Source organism: Hylobates moloch, unplaced genomic scaffold, assembly GCF_009828535.3.
Source record: "Hylobates moloch isolate HMO894 unplaced genomic scaffold, HMol_V3 SCAFFOLD_1, whole genome shotgun sequence".
In the NCBI taxonomy this organism is placed as follows: domain Eukaryota; kingdom Metazoa; phylum Chordata; class Mammalia; order Primates; family Hylobatidae; genus Hylobates; species Hylobates moloch.
Window position 1 is genome coordinate 164,842,821 of NW_026652276.1, and position 17,689 is coordinate 164,860,509.

Here is a 17,689-nt window from a genome sequence, read left to right on the forward strand (position 1 = left end):
CCTGGTGGTAGAGACTGGCAGACAGGCATTTACAACATAGTATAAGTGAGATACTTAACCTAATTTGCCTATTAAAGCTTTTAAAAGGGGACATGGGAAATTGGAGTGGTATTTTTGAAAGCACCCCAGGTATCTGAATGTGCAGACTCATCAGTTTCCCAATGAAGGCCAAGACTTTGCCATTATCCACCTTTGAATCCACAGCAGGTACAGAGTCCAGCTCAATAAATATTTGTTGAATAAATGGCAAAATTCTATGCTTCTCCTGACCAAAGAAAACCAAAAGTGAAATCCTGTGCCAGCAGCCCTGCCTTCTAATTCCATCCAGCTTTTTATTTACATAATTCGAGACCAAGAGCCTGTGAGAGGATTGAGAATGAAATCCAAGGATGACAAATGTATTTCACCTTGCCTATCAACTCTAAGCAATTGGAAGTAACAGTCCTTACACTGTACTAAGAAGAACTCTGCGGCTGAGTCTGAGCTCAAAAGGAGAGAATATTGTGGTTGGTTATTATTGTCTGCCGTAGGTGTAAAAAATAACACACACCACTTTTGCCATCCCTGAAGAGCTCAAATTCAAGCACCACATAATATTGAAATAAGATACAGACACAGCATATGTTCAGTGAGTCAACCTTGCTCCAACGCAGAAAAAAATATATTTAAGAATTATTGGAAACTAAATCAAATACCTACACATTGAAAGAGGGCCCGTATTAATTTATTTAGATGCGGCCCGTGTCTACAAATGGGCAGATTTCCTTCAGTGGGCTGCAACTGGAATATCACTGAATATCTATTCATATGCTCACATATTTTTGTTAGACATGTGTGTGTCTAACCATTTGTGGAATGTGCAGGGTCTACAAGTCAGTCACTTACAGAAATCTAGAACTCAAACAGAATGGGACTATAATAATAATTACAATTTATTAAAAGTTAACCAAATGCCTGACATTGTACTAAACAATTATTGCTCCTAGTTACAAAGGTGGGAACTGGGCCTCAGAAAATATTAAGTGGCAGGGAGGAGTTCCAACTCTGGCATGTCTGATTCTATGCATTACTCTGTATGGCTACCTATTCAGCTATATTATCTCAATAACTAATTCTTTAATGATTTTCCAGAAGGAAGCAACTCTGCGACCATACTGGTGGAGATGTCTGACCATGTGCAAAAGTACATGGGACACCTGTGACCCAGATGGCATGATTAGGCTTCTCTGGCATTGCCTGGGATGGGCAGAAACATGAATGTCTCATTTTGGAGGCTTTTCATCCTGTCTCTTTGGTAGTTTTTGATCCTAGCTTGGTCCTGATCTCTCACCTGTAATCTATTGCTAGAAAGACAACAAACGCTATTCTTGCCAGTTGTTGACAGTCCCTAAGAATATATCAACATTTACTCTAAATAAGTACATGCTCGCACTGAGATCCTAGCCACGAAGAAGCAAAACAAAAACAAAAACAAAACCACACCACCCGGGAATGAGAACAAGAAACAATAAGGGAAGGGAGAAAAGGAGAGAATGTGAAAGAGACAGAAAGAAAAAAAGGGAGGAAGAAAGAAAGAAGGGAAATTGAATGAATGGAATTACTAATGAAGTTGTCTATTTCAGTGCTACACAGAGAGAAACTAACTGCAATGTTGTTTTTTCCTTCCAGATTATGTAACCACAGGACAGAAACCTATGGTTCTAAAATCATTTCCTGATACCCAGATCTCTTTCCAATGAAGAGAAGAGCAAAATTCTTTGAAACTGTAACCAGGAGATTAAAGAAAGGTGCCATAGAATACCTATTTACCTTTCTTGATGTTTCTGGTTTAATTTTCTTCAAAACGGCCTTTAGAAATGAAAGCTGTCTGTAATTCCACAGCTGTGATTCACGGCAGGGAGAAAATTATCCTACAGTGCCTCCTTCGGGCCAAACTGCCAGGAGCAGTGAACCCTTAACAAAACAGCTTGGGACAGTTTGTTTCAGAGAGTGAGTCTGTACCACGGGAAAATTATTGCAGTTAAAATGCAATAAAAAGAAAAGAAAAGAAAACAAAACAAAACAAAACAAAAACAAAAAGCTGGGTCTTTGGCCTGTGCACATAAATGTCTTAGAAACCCTGCCATATCTGGCTGGGCACAGTGGCTCACACCTGTAATCCCAGCACTTTGGGAGGCCGAGACAGGTGGATCACAGGAGTTTGAGACCAGCCTGGTCAGCATAGTGAAACCCCCTGTCTATCAAAAAATAGAAAAATTAGCTGGGCGTGATGGCATGCACCTGTAATCCCAGCTACTTGGGAGGCTGAGATGACAGAATCCCTTGAACCTGGGAGGCGGAGGTTGCAGTGAGCCGAGATTGTGCCACTGCACTCCAGCCTAAGCAACAGAGTGAGACCCCATCTCAAAAAAATTAAAATAAAATAAATAAAAATAAATAAATTTCCCCAAAGAGTCTTGAATGTCAAGTAGTTAATCACCATTTCCTAAATAAAGACATTGACACTTGAGTTAAGAAACTGACCCAAGTTCACAAAGATATTAAATGGAACAATCAAGATTAAAACTCAAGCCATTGGATTCCGAAGTCCATATATTTTTCTTTGTGCCACACTGCAGTGCTAATCGGAGTAAACAGTTTTCAGCTTCTTTGTATTTTTGTCATAGACTTAACCAGATGTTGCTTAGGAACAATTTGCTGATGCCTGTGTTTTCCTTGATGGATCATCCTAAGAGACCTTTTGTTGTCCATCTGACTTAAGCAGTATTTGGAGTCCTGGGATCCCTGGAAGACTGTAATGATGTCAGTGCTTCAGTGAATAATTCAGCACTTGAACACTGCCATGTTGAGAAGTATAAGCAGTCCTAGACCTCCAAATTTTACTCTGTTCTGTCATTTTCTGATGCCCTGGAAGAAACATTTCTTTCTTTTTTTAATGCAATTTTTAAAATCTTTAGCTTTTGATAAAAAGAAAAAGTAAGGCTATCATCCCCTTTGTTGCTCAAGAGTAAATTATTCCATATGATTGGAGTGTTTTACATGAGAAGGGAGGGTTAATTAGTGTCATTTTTACAGGATCAGATTGTATTTGGGGGTGGCATGGAAGAAAAGAGTAATGATAAAGGCAATTACCTGGTATTAAACATCATGACGATGCTCTGAAAATGATGAATACCCTGTAAATGTTACATGGTTGTATCATAATTGTTACTGCTATAAAAATTATAAGGTTGGAAAAAGTATAATTATGATGATAATAATATTCATTGATTCCCCATGGTGCTTCCCCACTCTTTGAAACATTTCATAATTTCATCCCACTCAGCTCTTCCAACCTCATCCTCTGCTCCCCACACACAACAAATGTTCATCTACGTGCATCAAGTTACTCTAACTGACAGTGGTGGATACTCAGTGTATACTCCAGCTCTCACCCTTTGTCAGGGATACTCACTTTTAAATTCCCTCCCAAATCCCAGGGCCTTACTGTTACCCAAACTATTACCTAAACCCCACCCCTCTTCAGGTCACAGATCAAGTCCACCTGCCTTCCCTGGTCCATAGTGGCTTCTATCTGCCCTCAACTCCAATAGCACTTACCCTCCCGACCACCGCCCAGGCTGTCACGGACTTGTCACAGTGTTTTTTGTGTGTGCATCAGTCAGATCCCTAGAGGAAATGGAGGACACACTCAGTAGGGGTGACTGAAAAGAATCTAATCAAGGGCTATCTGTGGAAGTGTAGGTAGGGAGCCAGGAAGGGCCCCAATCTTCTGCCAATCTTCCCATGGACTGAAGCCTCTAGGAAACCAGGTGACAGGGAGTCAGTTGATACAGTCTGTGAAAGTCATTCTGCCAAGACCCAGAGCAGGGTAGAGAGAGGATCCTTGTTTAGAGAATGGGCAGCTCATTTTGTATGTCTTGCTTCCTAAATCAAATTGTTCGTAATCTATATTGGTTCCCACCACTTGTCAGTCAAATACTGACTTTTAGCTTCTACCACATTTGGAACAGGACAAGGAGTGAATGTTTGCCTTTGTGCCTCTCAGCAGGTGTGTCTCGGCTCCTGGATCTTGAGAAGGACCTCAGTAGCTACCTTCTACATCTGAGGCTGCCTTACACACCCCAGCATGATAGCAGTTTTGTTCATTTTTCTCTGCTTAATAAGCACTGAAAACTAATCCAGGCTGTCTTTAAGAAATACAAGGTGGCTATTTTATTTCCATAACTGGATTCAGCATATATTTGCATAGTGGTTATCCAATATCATTGAGACATAGCTCTTTCTGAGAAAACAGAAAACCAATTAGTAAAGAAGAAATTTAAGTTCACTTAAACCACTTAGTGTCACTTTTTTGAAAAGAAAAGCAACAACAGCTGGCCAGGCACGGTGGCTCACACCTGTAATCCCAGCACTTTGGGAGGCCAAGGTGGGTGGATCATTTGAGGTCAGGAGTTCGAGACCATCCTGGCCAACATGGTGAAACCCTGCCTCTACTAAAAATACAAAAATTAGCCAGGCATGGTGGCAGGTGCCTGTAGTCCCAGCTACTTGGGAGGCTGAGGCAGGAGAATCGCTTGAACCAGGGAGGTGGAGATTGCAATGAGCCGAGGTCGTGCCATGGCACTCCAGCTTGGGTAACGGAGCAAGACTCTGTCTCAAAACAAATAAACAAACAAACAAACAACAACAAAAAAAACCACTTTTGGGGGATGTTTTTGCATACATTGTTTTTCATTCATGGCAGATATGATCAAACATGAACAAAGCAACTTATCACTGAAATGCAGGTTTTGAAAATCCTTTCTGATGGACCAAATGGCTCAGTTAGACAGCACCTCATTTTAAAAAAAAACTGTGTAGTTTTTATCCTTATTTCTAAATAAAAACAAATAAACCAAAACCTTGAGCTACTAAAAATGAATCTTTTTTTTTTTTTTTTTTTTTGAGACGGAGTCTCGCTCTGTCGCCCAGGCTGGAGTGCAGTGGCACAATCTCGGCTCACTGCAAGCTCTGCTTCCCGGGTTCACGCCATTCTCCTGCCTCAGCCTCTCCAAGTATCAGGGACTACAGGCGCCCGCCACCACGCCCGGCTAATTTTTTTGTATTTTTAGTAGAGAGACGGGGTTTCACCGTGGTCTCGATCTCCTGATCTCGTGATCCGCCCGCCTCGGCCTTCCAAAGTGCTGGGATTACAAGCGTGAGCCACCGCACCCAGCCTAAAAATGAATCTTAAAGTGACTTGGTAACAACACTCCTCTTCTTCTTCCCACATTTAACAGAGAACTACACAGGTAGCATACCGAATAAAGTCTTTATTTTTTTATTTTTATTTTTTTACAGTCAAGGTCTCGCTGTGTTGCCCAGGTTAGAAGACAGTGGTGTGATCATAGGTCACTGTAAACTTGAAGTCGTGGGCTCAAGTGATTTTCCTGCCTCAGCCTCCGGAGGAGCTGGGACTACAGGCGTGTGCCACGACACCCAGCTAAGAGAATAAATTCTTGCATGTGAAAAAAATAAATGAATGAAATTATTCTACCCTCTGCTCATTTATTCTGATACCCAGTGACCCTCCCTGCTAGGGATCTCATTGCTAATCTATGTCCTGCTACAAAATTCATCTCCTCCTTCTCTTTCCCCCACTGAAGATGGAAACAGCTGCGAAATCAGCTTCATACATGATACATTTTCAAGTGACTAAATTTTTCCATAGTCAAATAGATCATTGCATCTATTTTACTACTTACAAAAATACAAAGATGCCAAAATTAATTGGTTGGCGTGTTTACTAATCCCCCACTCAGTGGAGAATTTCTATCCCTACTCTCTACCTCAAAAAAGCCCAAGAAGGTCAGGGACCTGGTTTGTCTTGTTCCCCCGTGGATTCCCAGCTGTCATCAAAGTCCTGACACAGTACAAGCTCACCCAACTGTTCCCAAAGTGAATAGAAATCTACAATGTATCACCTGCAGCTACAGCTTCACTCTAAGGATATTCTACTCCACTGGTGGGAGCCTATCTCTACAATATAATGATTATGACAAAAGCAAGGACATTAATAATAATAAAATGCTACTGAGTGTCATGCTCTGCTCTACATGTTTTAATCTGTTAATAACTTAACCCTCAAAACAGTCCTATAAAAGTCCTATGAAGTAGGCACCATGACTATTCTCATTTTATAAATGAGAAAACTGAGGCGTGGAGCAGGTGTGTCATTTTCCCTATATTATGAGTCAGATAAAGAGGGGACCCAGACAGATAGCATCAGAGCCAAACTTCCAAACATCTAACTGTAATGCATCTGCTTTATCCTCCTGAAGAAAGTAACAGGAATTCCTTCCAGATACTAGCTGTGGTGTTTGTGTTTCAAAGAAAATGGGTGAATAGTTGAATTCATTTTTAAAAGTTTGGAAAGTGTACCAACTTAGAACTTTGTAAGTTCTTCACAAACAATCAGATGAGTAATAAAAACATGAGGCTCAGCTGTCTTTTCCAACACTGATAACCCACTGCAAATGGTTTGTTACTTTTCTTATCCCTACAATCATCATTCGACTACTGTGTTTTTATCAGAACCCACTGGGTTTGGAATAGAAGGACAAAGTAGAGACATAACACTCGATGATTAAAAAATAGAACAGAAGTGTGTCTAGTTCCTAAGAAGGAGAGAAAACGAGATAGGTGATATTTCCCTCATATCTAAGATTCTTCCTCTCATGTAAGTTTCAGAAGAGAGATATTTTTTTCTTCAAGACAGTAGATCCTATTTACAGAAAGTTTTCTAAGAAAGTAACAAAGGTGTCATGAGGATATAATTTCCTCTGTTGCTTTGCCCAGGGTTTAGTGGACAGTGAGAATGAAGGAAAATGAAAAACCCCAGGAGGACAGAGATGGTGAGAGGCAGAGGAGAATGATTCAGTACAATTTCTTTATTATTATTGAAACACACTTGTTCTTACAGCAAGAGGCTGCATTGTATTTGTGTTCTGGCCACACTTATCCTTTACTTTCTTTTGAAAACATTATTTATTTACAGGTACAATCCCTGATTCTCTTTTTTTTTTTAACTGTTGATAAAAGCAATGAAATGTGTAGAGTTCTTCAGTGTCATTGCTGAAAAGTCAAAGCTGGGTTAGGAAAAAGAGTCTTATTGGTAAGTAAACAACTCACAAAGATGAAAGGAGACAGAAGAGCTTTATTTAAGTTCTCTAAATAAAAGTTCAAAGATAAGGAAAAATCACTTTAATTCCACCAATGAAAAATTACAAACAAGTAGCCATGTATTCTACACTAGATGAACATAAGTGTTTAAGCACAAGCAAGGTGAATAAGAAAAGTTTTCATTTCCCTGGGCGAGGAACATCTTCTCCCTTTGTCCTCAACATCAGTTTTACTTGCCCCAAGTGAGTGCATCACGAGCTTTTCTGCTAGAATACTCCTTAAGATGCAGGGCAGCAAGCAATCCTCCCATTGTTCCAGGGTGTGATCTTGTCTTACTTTGTTAATTATTACTATTTTAAGATTTCAATAGGTGGTTTTTGGTTACACGGATAAATTCTTTAGTTGTGAATTTTGAGATTTTAGTGCACCTATCACTGGAGCAGCGTACACTGTACCCAATATATAGTCTTTTATCCCTCACCCCACTCTCAAGCTTCCCCTTGCAAGTCCCCATAGTCCATTATATCACTCTGGATGTCTTTGCATCCTCATCGCTTAGCTCCCACTTATAAGTGAGAACATATGGTATTTCACTTTCCATTCCTGAGTTACTTCACTTAGAATAATGGCCTCCAGCTCCATCCAAGTTGCTGCAAAAGACATCATTTCATTCTGTTTTAGGATGTGTTCTAATACCACTTGCTGCAAGCAAACTATTTTTGAACGATCAAGCTTTATGTGAATAATTCATACAAATTCAGCATTCTATTCCACGATATAGATCTTGTTTCAGTACAAAATATCTCCACCAAAATATCTGAGTAAAACTGATACTTAAAAGAGATTATTGTATCCACGTATGACTTTTCCTACACAGCCCTGGGAGTAAGACAATCCCAGTTCAGAAGCACAGTCTCAACTGAGATTAACCACAGTCTCAACTGAGATTAACCAGTTAGGTGATCGCCAGTTACATTAAATGATAACCTATTGGAATATCTGACATCATCTCTATTCAACACTCCAGCATCCAAAGTTAAATATGATGGAGAACCACACACATAAAAGAAACCTGCTCACAGCTGACAGATTTGTTTGCAATTTACTTCTGCTTTAACCTCTAAAAAATGATGCTAAGAGCAATGAGCTTATCTAAAAGTGATTAGCAAGAACAAAAAAAAAAGTGAAGCAAAATTGACCTCATAAACCACAAGGCCCAGAGCTTAATCACTTACATTTCTCTTTCTGCAATCCACTAACTAGCAAGCCTGATTAACACACTAATCTTCCCAAGTTTCTCAAACTTTCACCATTTTCAAAAAGTCTCTCTATTTACTTTTTGTAGCCCACTCTCACTAGCAAAGTGCTCCTTATCTCTTAGCTACAATGCTATAAAATGTCAGTCTGCTACATAAAAAGACCAAAGTAATCAACTAGGTCCACTCACACACTTTCTTTCCCCCATTTTCCTATGCTTCCTTGTCACATGCACTGGAGCCATTGAGTGTGCAATATTTTTCTCAAGGAGTCTGGGAAAGTATTAATACTAACCAAGAAGCCATACCAAAATGACACACTATCTAGAAAAAACCTTAAAAATACCCTAACAAGAGCAGGAGATCCTTCTACTTTACATAACCCCTTCACTCTTTTATCTTCATGCTTAAAAGAAAAATCACACTTCATGTCAGAAACACAACTTTGAAAGATAAGCATTAAAAATGAGTCTGCACCTGTACGCTTGCCCCGTCACTTTATATTGCAGTTAGCTGTGTGTATGCCTGGATCCTCTGCTAAATGGTGAGATCCTGGAAGGCAGGAGTCACACGGGACTCATCTTTGCATCTCCAGTCTCTGGCTCAATGATGTCCGGTTCAAATGTCCATTCTTGACTATTAACTGGACTGATGTTTCTTTCTCATTTCTAATTTGACTCCAAAATCTCCTTGTTTTGACTATGCTCATATGCCTTCATCACTGAAATAAACTTGAGTAGCTTGGTTTGGGGGGTAGGAGTTTGCAAAACTAGCGACAGAAATTACTGCTAAGGGGTAATGGGGGAAGATACCAAGTTTAAGAGGCCAATTGCAAAGCCTGCTATATAGCCATTTGAATGAAAATGTAAACATATTACCGATAAGGCACAGAATTATATTGGTTGGAAGAAAACCTGGGTCCCATTTCAGATGAGATAAGATATGAGAAATTTTACAAAAATATTTCAGGTACTTAGTAAGAACACCATACATATTAGTTATTATTGTTCTATCAGTACATTCCGAATACATCCTTGTCTTTGAAAATTCCTTAACTTTACTTCTTGTTTATTTCCCCATACCATGATATTCTAGGATTAATGACAGTGTTTGTAAAGTGTTTTGAAATCCCTGAAGTGTTATAATCAATCCAAGTACCATTTTATTTATGCAAACTGTGTCTACCCAGCGAGTCCACTTAAATACCTAGGATTGGGAACTGCTGTCTCATAAGGCTTAATAAATAATTCCCTCTGGCTCTAAAAGCAAGTACTTTTTCAATGACAATGGGAGGGAAAGCAAAGGAATTGCTCTATGGCATCTGTTGTGTAACGTTCTTCTAATGGCACATCTCGATAAATGCATGAGAGTCCTTGGAGAGTTACAGCACACAGTAAAGAGAGAGTGGTAAAAATCCCAGTATTTCTGAAAAGGAAGGCAAGAGAAATTAAAGTTAGCAAGGCCCCAGAGTTTACATCAATAAAAATCAGCAATGCTGCGACTAACTTCTACACATAATGGCAGCTTCCTAGAGTCTCTATTGGTGAGGCAAAAATTAAACGTAATATTGAAATGGGAGCAGTGAGGCGGTGGTATACAAGGAAAGGGGAGGGGAATAACACTCTACAATTCAGAACCCAGGAGATAAGATAAAATATGCATGTGTGAACTGCCTGGACGAATCTAAACCAAAATAGCAATTTTAAACACATTATGTTCTTGGTGTGATGCATATACTCAGATATTTAATGGAAGTGAAGGATTAATGCAGGTCACTCAAGTTAGGTGACTTTTAAAAGTAACACAGCCAATAAGTAGCAGAACAAGATTACACCTAAGCCACAGACCTCCAAGCCCAGTGAACTTTGCACCCTGTGCCTGATACCTCTCCATGTGTTAGAGACAGACTTTGACATCTAAAACCAAGAACCAAGGGTGTTCAGTGGGAAGGACTGGTGTACATTGATAGCAAAGTTTGAAAGTCTATAAGTGAGAACTTGACTCTGCCAATGGCTTTCTGTAGGACCCAAGACAGGGTTTTTAAGACTCCTTCCTGCATAATAGTCACTTCATGATATTTAAAAGTAAATGAAATAATCTACACAAAACGCTTTAATATTCTGGTAAAAATGCTATATGAGCAATCCCAAATGTTATCATTTAACTCATCTAAATTAATTAGAAGAAAGGAAAACTGCCACCTTTGTATACTTAATTCAACTTGCCCTTAAATGGAGGAATTCCCCAAGGCACTCCTTAATGCCACATATTTGATGGAAATATTAACTCTCAAACCTGCATTTTATAACCCTTTGTCTCATTGCATTTGAGTACGCTTTAAAGGCATCCTCAAAACCAACTTTTTTATTAGAATTTTCCGTACTTTTAGAGCAGTCTGGAAGTACTTGATAGTGAAAACTATTGGAAGGGAATCGATTGTTTACCTCCAAGTCATCATCGGGGATAGCTCGTCTCCACTTTGTGTTCCATCTGATGTGTTCATAGGCATTGACTACAACTTCAATTGCTTTAGGACAAGAATGGCAGGCCTGTATCACCTGCAGAGGAAGCACAGAGTTTCATTTCCTTGATGCACATATATGGTTCATTCATTCTGCTCACAGAGACATCAAGAATTCACAGACCAGTGGGCATGGTAGCATGTGCCTGTAACCCCAGCTACTTGGGAGACTGAGGCAGGAGGATCGCTTGAGCCCAAGAGTTCAAAGCTATCTGGGGCAACATATCAAGACCCTATCCATAAAAAAAACCAAAACCCACAGACCTATTAAGCTCCCTGGAATGCCAAAACGATTTTGAGAAGCCTCACGCCTTTGAGTATTCCAATACACTGCCACCATGGCAAATAGATAGATTAATAAAATCAAACCAATTTCTTTCACCTTCCAAGGGCAAGTGAAAAAGAGGCACTAACAAAGAAGATGAGAACTGAAGAATTACTTTGCCTTTGTACATAACTGAAGCAATTTTGAGACAGACTGGACACAGAATACATTTCCAGCTGCCTGGGAAACTCTTCCAGCTCTACAGAACATTTTATCAAAAAATTCAATGTTAGTCAATCAACTTAGATTCACTGGTGACCACAAGGTAAAATAAACTACAGAGTAACATGCAAGCTGAGCCAAGTCATCTTCCCAGTCCAATACCTGCAGAGGGCTGGTGTCATGTACTAAACCACACTTATTGGTATTTTACCTTTCATTAACAAATAAAAGATGACATGAAATTCAGTTAGCTCTTAGCACACTCTGTTTAACAGTTTATTGACCAACCAAAAATATTTGAAAGCTGAGTCAAGGTGACCAGAATTTCCTTCAGGAGATAGAAAGATTTAGCTTTAACATTTAGATTAAACTACATGGATGTTTATACACTTAACCAACTTTTGGTGTGGCCAGTAAAAGGCATTCCTGACTCCCAGTTTAATCATCTTTCTTTCCATTGCCACCAGACAAGCAGCTCCAGCCACAGATCAGCTCTTCTAAATTTTCTCATCATGAGTTTCATATCAGTCCCATTTTTCCCATGAAACTTCGGAGAACATAAATCAACCTCTCTGAGGGGTCCTCCTAAAGCCCCTTTCACTTGGTGTTAGGTGAGGAGGAAGCCCATCCTTCACCATTAGAAGAGAGGCATGCCTCTGTACTTAAACAACTTTCTCCAAAGACATTTCTTCCTAATTTCCCAGACCATATCAACCTCAACCTATTATTGTTGAAAAAAAGATCATAAAACTGACTTTCTCTCCATAGGGAAATGTGATGCTCGACAACCTTCCTCATAGATGATCTAGCATTGCCTTTTTCAGTGTAGGGTGGTAAAGACTAATGTCTTGGGATCACAGATAAAACAGAGACAGAAAGGTTATGATCTTAACACCCAACTAAGTAAGAGTGTGCGCATGTGTGTGCATGTGCATGTGTGTGTGTGACTCTGTCTGTGTGTGTTGACAGTAAAGAGGCCAGCCTGGATGGAGTCAGGGCAGGGCTAAATGTCAGAGCTGGTAAGATGAAGCCAGCTGGCAGCACACCCGGAAGTCAGTCTGAAGAGCTTGGGATTGACTTGACAGGCAACAAGAGGCTATTATACACTCTTAACAAGAAGGGATGATATTCAACCTATCCATTCCGTTAATAAGCCTTTATTGAGCACTGGGTTTAGTACTATGACAGTAATTCTGGGAGATTTATGACCTGTTTTTTGTCTTTAAGGAGTTTACAACCTAGTTGAAGAGGAAAGACACAAATAATTTCAAAGAGTTAGAGAGCAATATAAGTCAGTAAATAATAAAAGACTAACATAAAGATCATCAAGTGCTCCTTGAGCACCATCAGCAACCCACAGAGGAGAAGACAAGTGCATCAAGGGCAGAGAGCGGAGGGGAGGCTAATGGGAAGTGTACCAACTGGCTCCTAGGCTGGTGACAGCACTTGTGCTGGGAAGGAAGAGTGGCTGAAGCTGGGAGAAGGAACAAATATAGGGCTTAATACTAATCAGATAGGAGGAGGAAAGAATACAACTTGAAAGCCAGAGATAGAGGACAAACAGAGTTGCCACTGATTGACAGAAATGAGGAACATACTAAGCTAGGATGGACAGATAATGAGGAGGAGGATAGTTCATCTTTTTTTTTTTTAGATGGAGTTTTACTCTTTTAGCCCAGGCTGGAGTGCAGTGATGCAATCTCAGCTCACTGCAACCTCCACCTCCTGGGTTCAAGTGATTCTCCTGCCTCACCTCCCAAGTAGCTGGGATTACAAATCATGCCACAACTCCTGACTAATTTTTGCATTTTTAGCAGAGACGAGGTTTCACCATGTTGATCAGGCTGGTGTTGAACTTCGGACCTCCAGTAATCCGCTCGCCTAGGCATCTGAAAGTGCTGGGATTACAGGTGTAAGCCATCGCGCCTGGCCATTCATGTCAGAAAAAATGTATACAATAGATGCTGCCATGAGAAAGCTAAGATGGAGTTATTATGTGTCATCAAAGTATGTGCTGGCTAAAGCCATGAAGTTCAGTGACACTCCAAATGGGTATAAATGGAAAAGACAGAGGATCATTACCTACAGCTTCAGAAATCCTAATAGGCATGAGAGAAGAATAAAGGAAAATAATAGCTACCATTTTTTGAGGACTTACTATATGCAAGGGACTGTGTTAAATCTTCATATACTTTAACTTGCTCAGCTATTGAACAATCCTATGAGGTTGGTTCTATAATCATCCCCATTTCAGAGATTTAAGACCAAAGGCTGAGAAAATTTAACCTCTGGGTCTTTTAGCTAGGAAATGGTAGAGTCAGGATTTAAACTCAAGTCTGCATGACTCCAAAGTCAAAAGAAAACCAGACATGTCAGAGTGAAAGATACCAAATGAAGAAAGCATTCAAAGTGAGGTTATCAAGGGGGTCGTGAAGATCAAGAGATGAAGACAGATTAAATACTAGCAGATTGAATTAGAAGGTCAAGTTGCTGGGAGTTGGGTGGACTGAAACAGGTAAGGAACAGATTGTGGGGGATAACTGAAGGATAAATGAAAAGTTGTAGCTAGGGCTGGCCTGTCCTCATCTTTAAGACCCTTGGTGTCACAGCATGAAGAGTGTTAGAGGCCCAATAAGTAATTTTCCCTTTTTAGTGTAGGACCCATTAAAAAATGAAATAAAGATGACAATCAGAGATCAGAATATCATCTTTATTACTGATTAAATAGATTATATATGTTTAGTTAGGGGGCCATATACAGCTTCTAACATTCTATCCCCAAACTGAATTTATACCCCAAAATTGCAGTCCTCTCCCTGGCAGACAGAATTTATTACTGGAAGCTTGCCACTTAAATGAACAAAGAATTCAAGGATCCTCTAGACCCAAGGTTGAGCAAGCTAACCCAATTCCTCCTCCCAACTCATCAATCTGTTAAGTGAAGTGAGAAGGCTGGGGACAGAGATTAGTGGGAGTTTTATTTTAGCAGCATTTTCCTCATGAAAACATAAGACAAAGGAAACATGAGACAGCAGACTGGTGTGGACCCCAAAGGCAGAAACCACAGTCTCCTTTTGATCTTGCCAGCCCAGAAAACAGAGGATGTTCAGTAAGCTCACCTTGATAAGTCTCTGGCACCTCTATTCTCCCTTCATGGAGGAACAATTAGACAAAAAAGTTATTTCTACTGCAGTGACTACTGGAGAGAGATTTAGACACCTCATCTCATCATCCAGCCCCCAAAAGCATGGGTTAATACACAATCTATTAAAAAAGAGATTCAAGGTAAGTCTCCCTGCCTCTCTTCTCATCCAAACGTCATCTGTAAGCCACTTCAGCAGAAACATTCTCAAGCTACTTCCACTCTTATATATTGATATATATGTGTTCAGAAAGGTACTTAATGATCAAAGAGAACTGCCTAGCTTCATATACAGCATTGTTCAATGGCAGAAATCATCCTTACCTCTCCTAAACCCTCGTGTTACCTTTTCCTCCTCTAGAAAAATATCTTTCTTGCCCTACAAGAAAACCCAATCTTGGCTCCCTGGGGTGTCACTTTCTTCTGAATTATGCTGGGAGAAAAAAAATCAAATGTCCTTTTGTACCCTGTAAAGCAATTGCAAACCCTATAATTCTTTTTTCCCCTGCTTATGTAATTTACACACTGGCTTTCAGTGAAATACACCCTCTACAAATTTGCTTTGTATTTGGAGGAAAGCATCTTCAGCTCTGACCTTGTTCCTTGTAAATAAGGAAACTGAATTCCTCATCCACACAAGAACGAATCACTTTATCTTCTGGATAAATGAGTCAGTCGCTTACTTGTCGTAAAGATGACTTTCTCTTTGGAAAGTCGGGCTGTGGAGTAGTTATTCTAAATCACTTTGAAGCATCTGCATAGTAAATTGAATAGTTTTTCTTTACTTTTCCTTTGGAGGGGGGCCAGCTCTCCTATACAGTCTGTTGAGTAGCAACAAAAATGTTTGTAATACCAGTCATCTACCAGTAGCCAACTCTATACTAAATCTCTTTAGCATACAGCCAAACTAAAGGAACTCAAAGGAGCAAAACAACTGAATAAGAAAATGCTAACCATGGACAAAGTTGGTTGGAACACACAATTGTATGCCTACTTTACAGGTTGGTGGAGCCACCAAGAAAAGCCAGCAGGGGAGATGCTTATGCTGGACCAAGAGCACATGTTGAGAGGAGGAGAAAAGTAAACACTAGGGTTGAATGCCACTACTCGAGTCCACAGCAAGTTTCAGAATACAACTCAACGTTTAGTCTCCGGGCAGGGACTCACACACATACTGTCTCTCCTGGATGGGAAGACTGCTATAGTAAACCAGGCCCAGGAGCACCAATTCTCCTGCTCAACACATGTGTAAGAATAATAATAGTCATAGCAATCATTTGTTTAATGGTTACCATGCCCATGGCACCGTGCTAACCACTTTTCAAATACTATCTCATTTAATTATCGAAACAACCTTACAAGAAGGCTATTACTATTCATGGATAAAGTGATAGAGTATGTTTCTCTTCATGCCCGCTGTCCCTGTCCATCCTTTTCCCTGGAAGGAAAGTAGTCTTTGAACGACAATATGCAGAAAATTATGCTTTGTGAAGTGAGCTGTATTACAGAGGTAGACGTTTTTGTCTTCTAGAGGTAACATCATGAAGAATGACCAGCCCTTAGCAGATGTAGGTAAGAAAAAAAGATGGAAGTAAACAAAGAGAGAGATGTGTATAGATGTGGGAGAGGACTGAAGGGAGGAACTGGGAAAGAGACTCTGCAAGGACTGAAAGAAGTCCAAGAGAAAGAGGAAAGAAATGTTTGGCACTAGCCTCTGGGCTTTGAGCATATTTGTGATGTGCTATGAGTAGGAATAACTTGCTTCTGGGGAAGGACTGAGTCTGCATATTACTGCCAAGGCATAAATTCAGGGTATACTCATTCAACAGGGGAAGAAACTGAGGCCCAGAAACTTTCAGCAGTTTATTTAATCACATTCTCAGGTAAGTGACAGAATCCAAGTCTGACCCCAAAGTCCATGATTCTCACCATCTTCACTATTTCCACTGTGAGTCGAAGCTACCCTCATGTCTCATCTAAATTATTGCAACTTTGCCGGCCCCCCACTCAGAGTTATTCTCTGAAAGGCAGTCAAAAGGATCATTTTAGAATATAAATCAGACTTTTATTTTTCTCAACTCAAAATCTTTCAGTGACTTCCTCTCCCATGCAGAGTATAACACCAAGAACATTCCCACAGCTTACAAGGCGACGTATATGGTCTGCAAACAACCCACATATATACCTCTTGGATTTATCCTCCCCTTGCTTACTCCACTTCAGCCACTGTGGCTTCCTTGCTCTCCCTCAAACATGCTTAGCCCTCTCCTACCTCAGGACCCTCGCACCTGCTTTTCCTTATGCCTGGAATGCTCTCCCCACCTCCCCATCAGGTATTTTCATGGCTTGTTTCTTCACATCCTTATTTTTTCTTTTCTTTTCTTTCCTTTTTTTTTTTTTTTTTTTTTTTGGAGATGGAGTCTTGTTCTGTCACCAAGGGTGGAGTGCAGTGGCACGATCTCGGCTCGCTGCAACCTCCGCCTCCCGGGTTCAAGCCATTCTCCTGCCTCAGCCTCCTGAGTAGCTGGGACTACAGGCGCCCGCCACCACGCCCAGCTAATTTTCTGTATTTTAGTAGAGACGGGGTTTCACCGTGTTGCCCAGGCTGTCCTCGAACTCCTGAACTCAGGCAATCTGCCCGCCTCGGCCTCCCAAAGTGCTAGGATTACAGGCATGAGCCACGCCCGGCCCCCACATCCTTATTTTTTCTAATCAACTTAAAGTAGCACACATAATCTGGCATTCCCTTTTTTCTTTTTTTTTTTGCCCTGCTTTTTCTCCATAGCACCTAACACATCAGAGTATATTTATTTGGTTGTTGTTTTGTTTGTTTTCTGTCTCCCACTAGAAAGTCTCTTTCATGAAGGCCTTTGGTTCATTGTTCTACCTCCAGCAAATAGGACAGTACCTGACACTTCGGAGGTGTTTAGTAAATATTTGTTAAATAAACAAATTAGTGAACTTGACACTTACTCTGTGTGACTTTATGAAAATATATTAACACTATTAGCTTTAGCTTAATCACCTTTTAAATGTGAGTAATGCCAGTGCCTACCTCAGAGTCTATTATAAAAATAAAATGAAATAGTCTGTATAAAACCTATTTAGAGCTCAACACA

At 40.2% G+C, this 17,689-nt stretch overlaps 1 protein-coding gene across 1 annotated transcript in view; it reads right to left on the bottom strand.

Annotated features, from left to right (window-relative positions):
* Positions 1 to 9,559: 9,559 nt before the first annotated feature.
* The window catches only part of ASB4 (ankyrin repeat and SOCS box containing 4), a 50,745-nt gene continuing 42,615 nt past the window's right edge, over positions 9,560 to 17,689 (bottom strand). Inside the window, exons 4-5 of the mRNA XM_032753465.2 lie at positions 10,865 to 10,978; positions 9,560 to 9,845 (exon numbers count right to left, since the gene is read on the bottom strand). Of these exons, the coding sequence (XP_032609356.1) occupies positions 9,657 to 9,845; positions 10,865 to 10,978 (303 nt within the window). The 3' untranslated portion in view covers positions 9,560 to 9,656. The remainder of the gene's footprint in view (positions 9,846 to 10,864; positions 10,979 to 17,689) is intronic.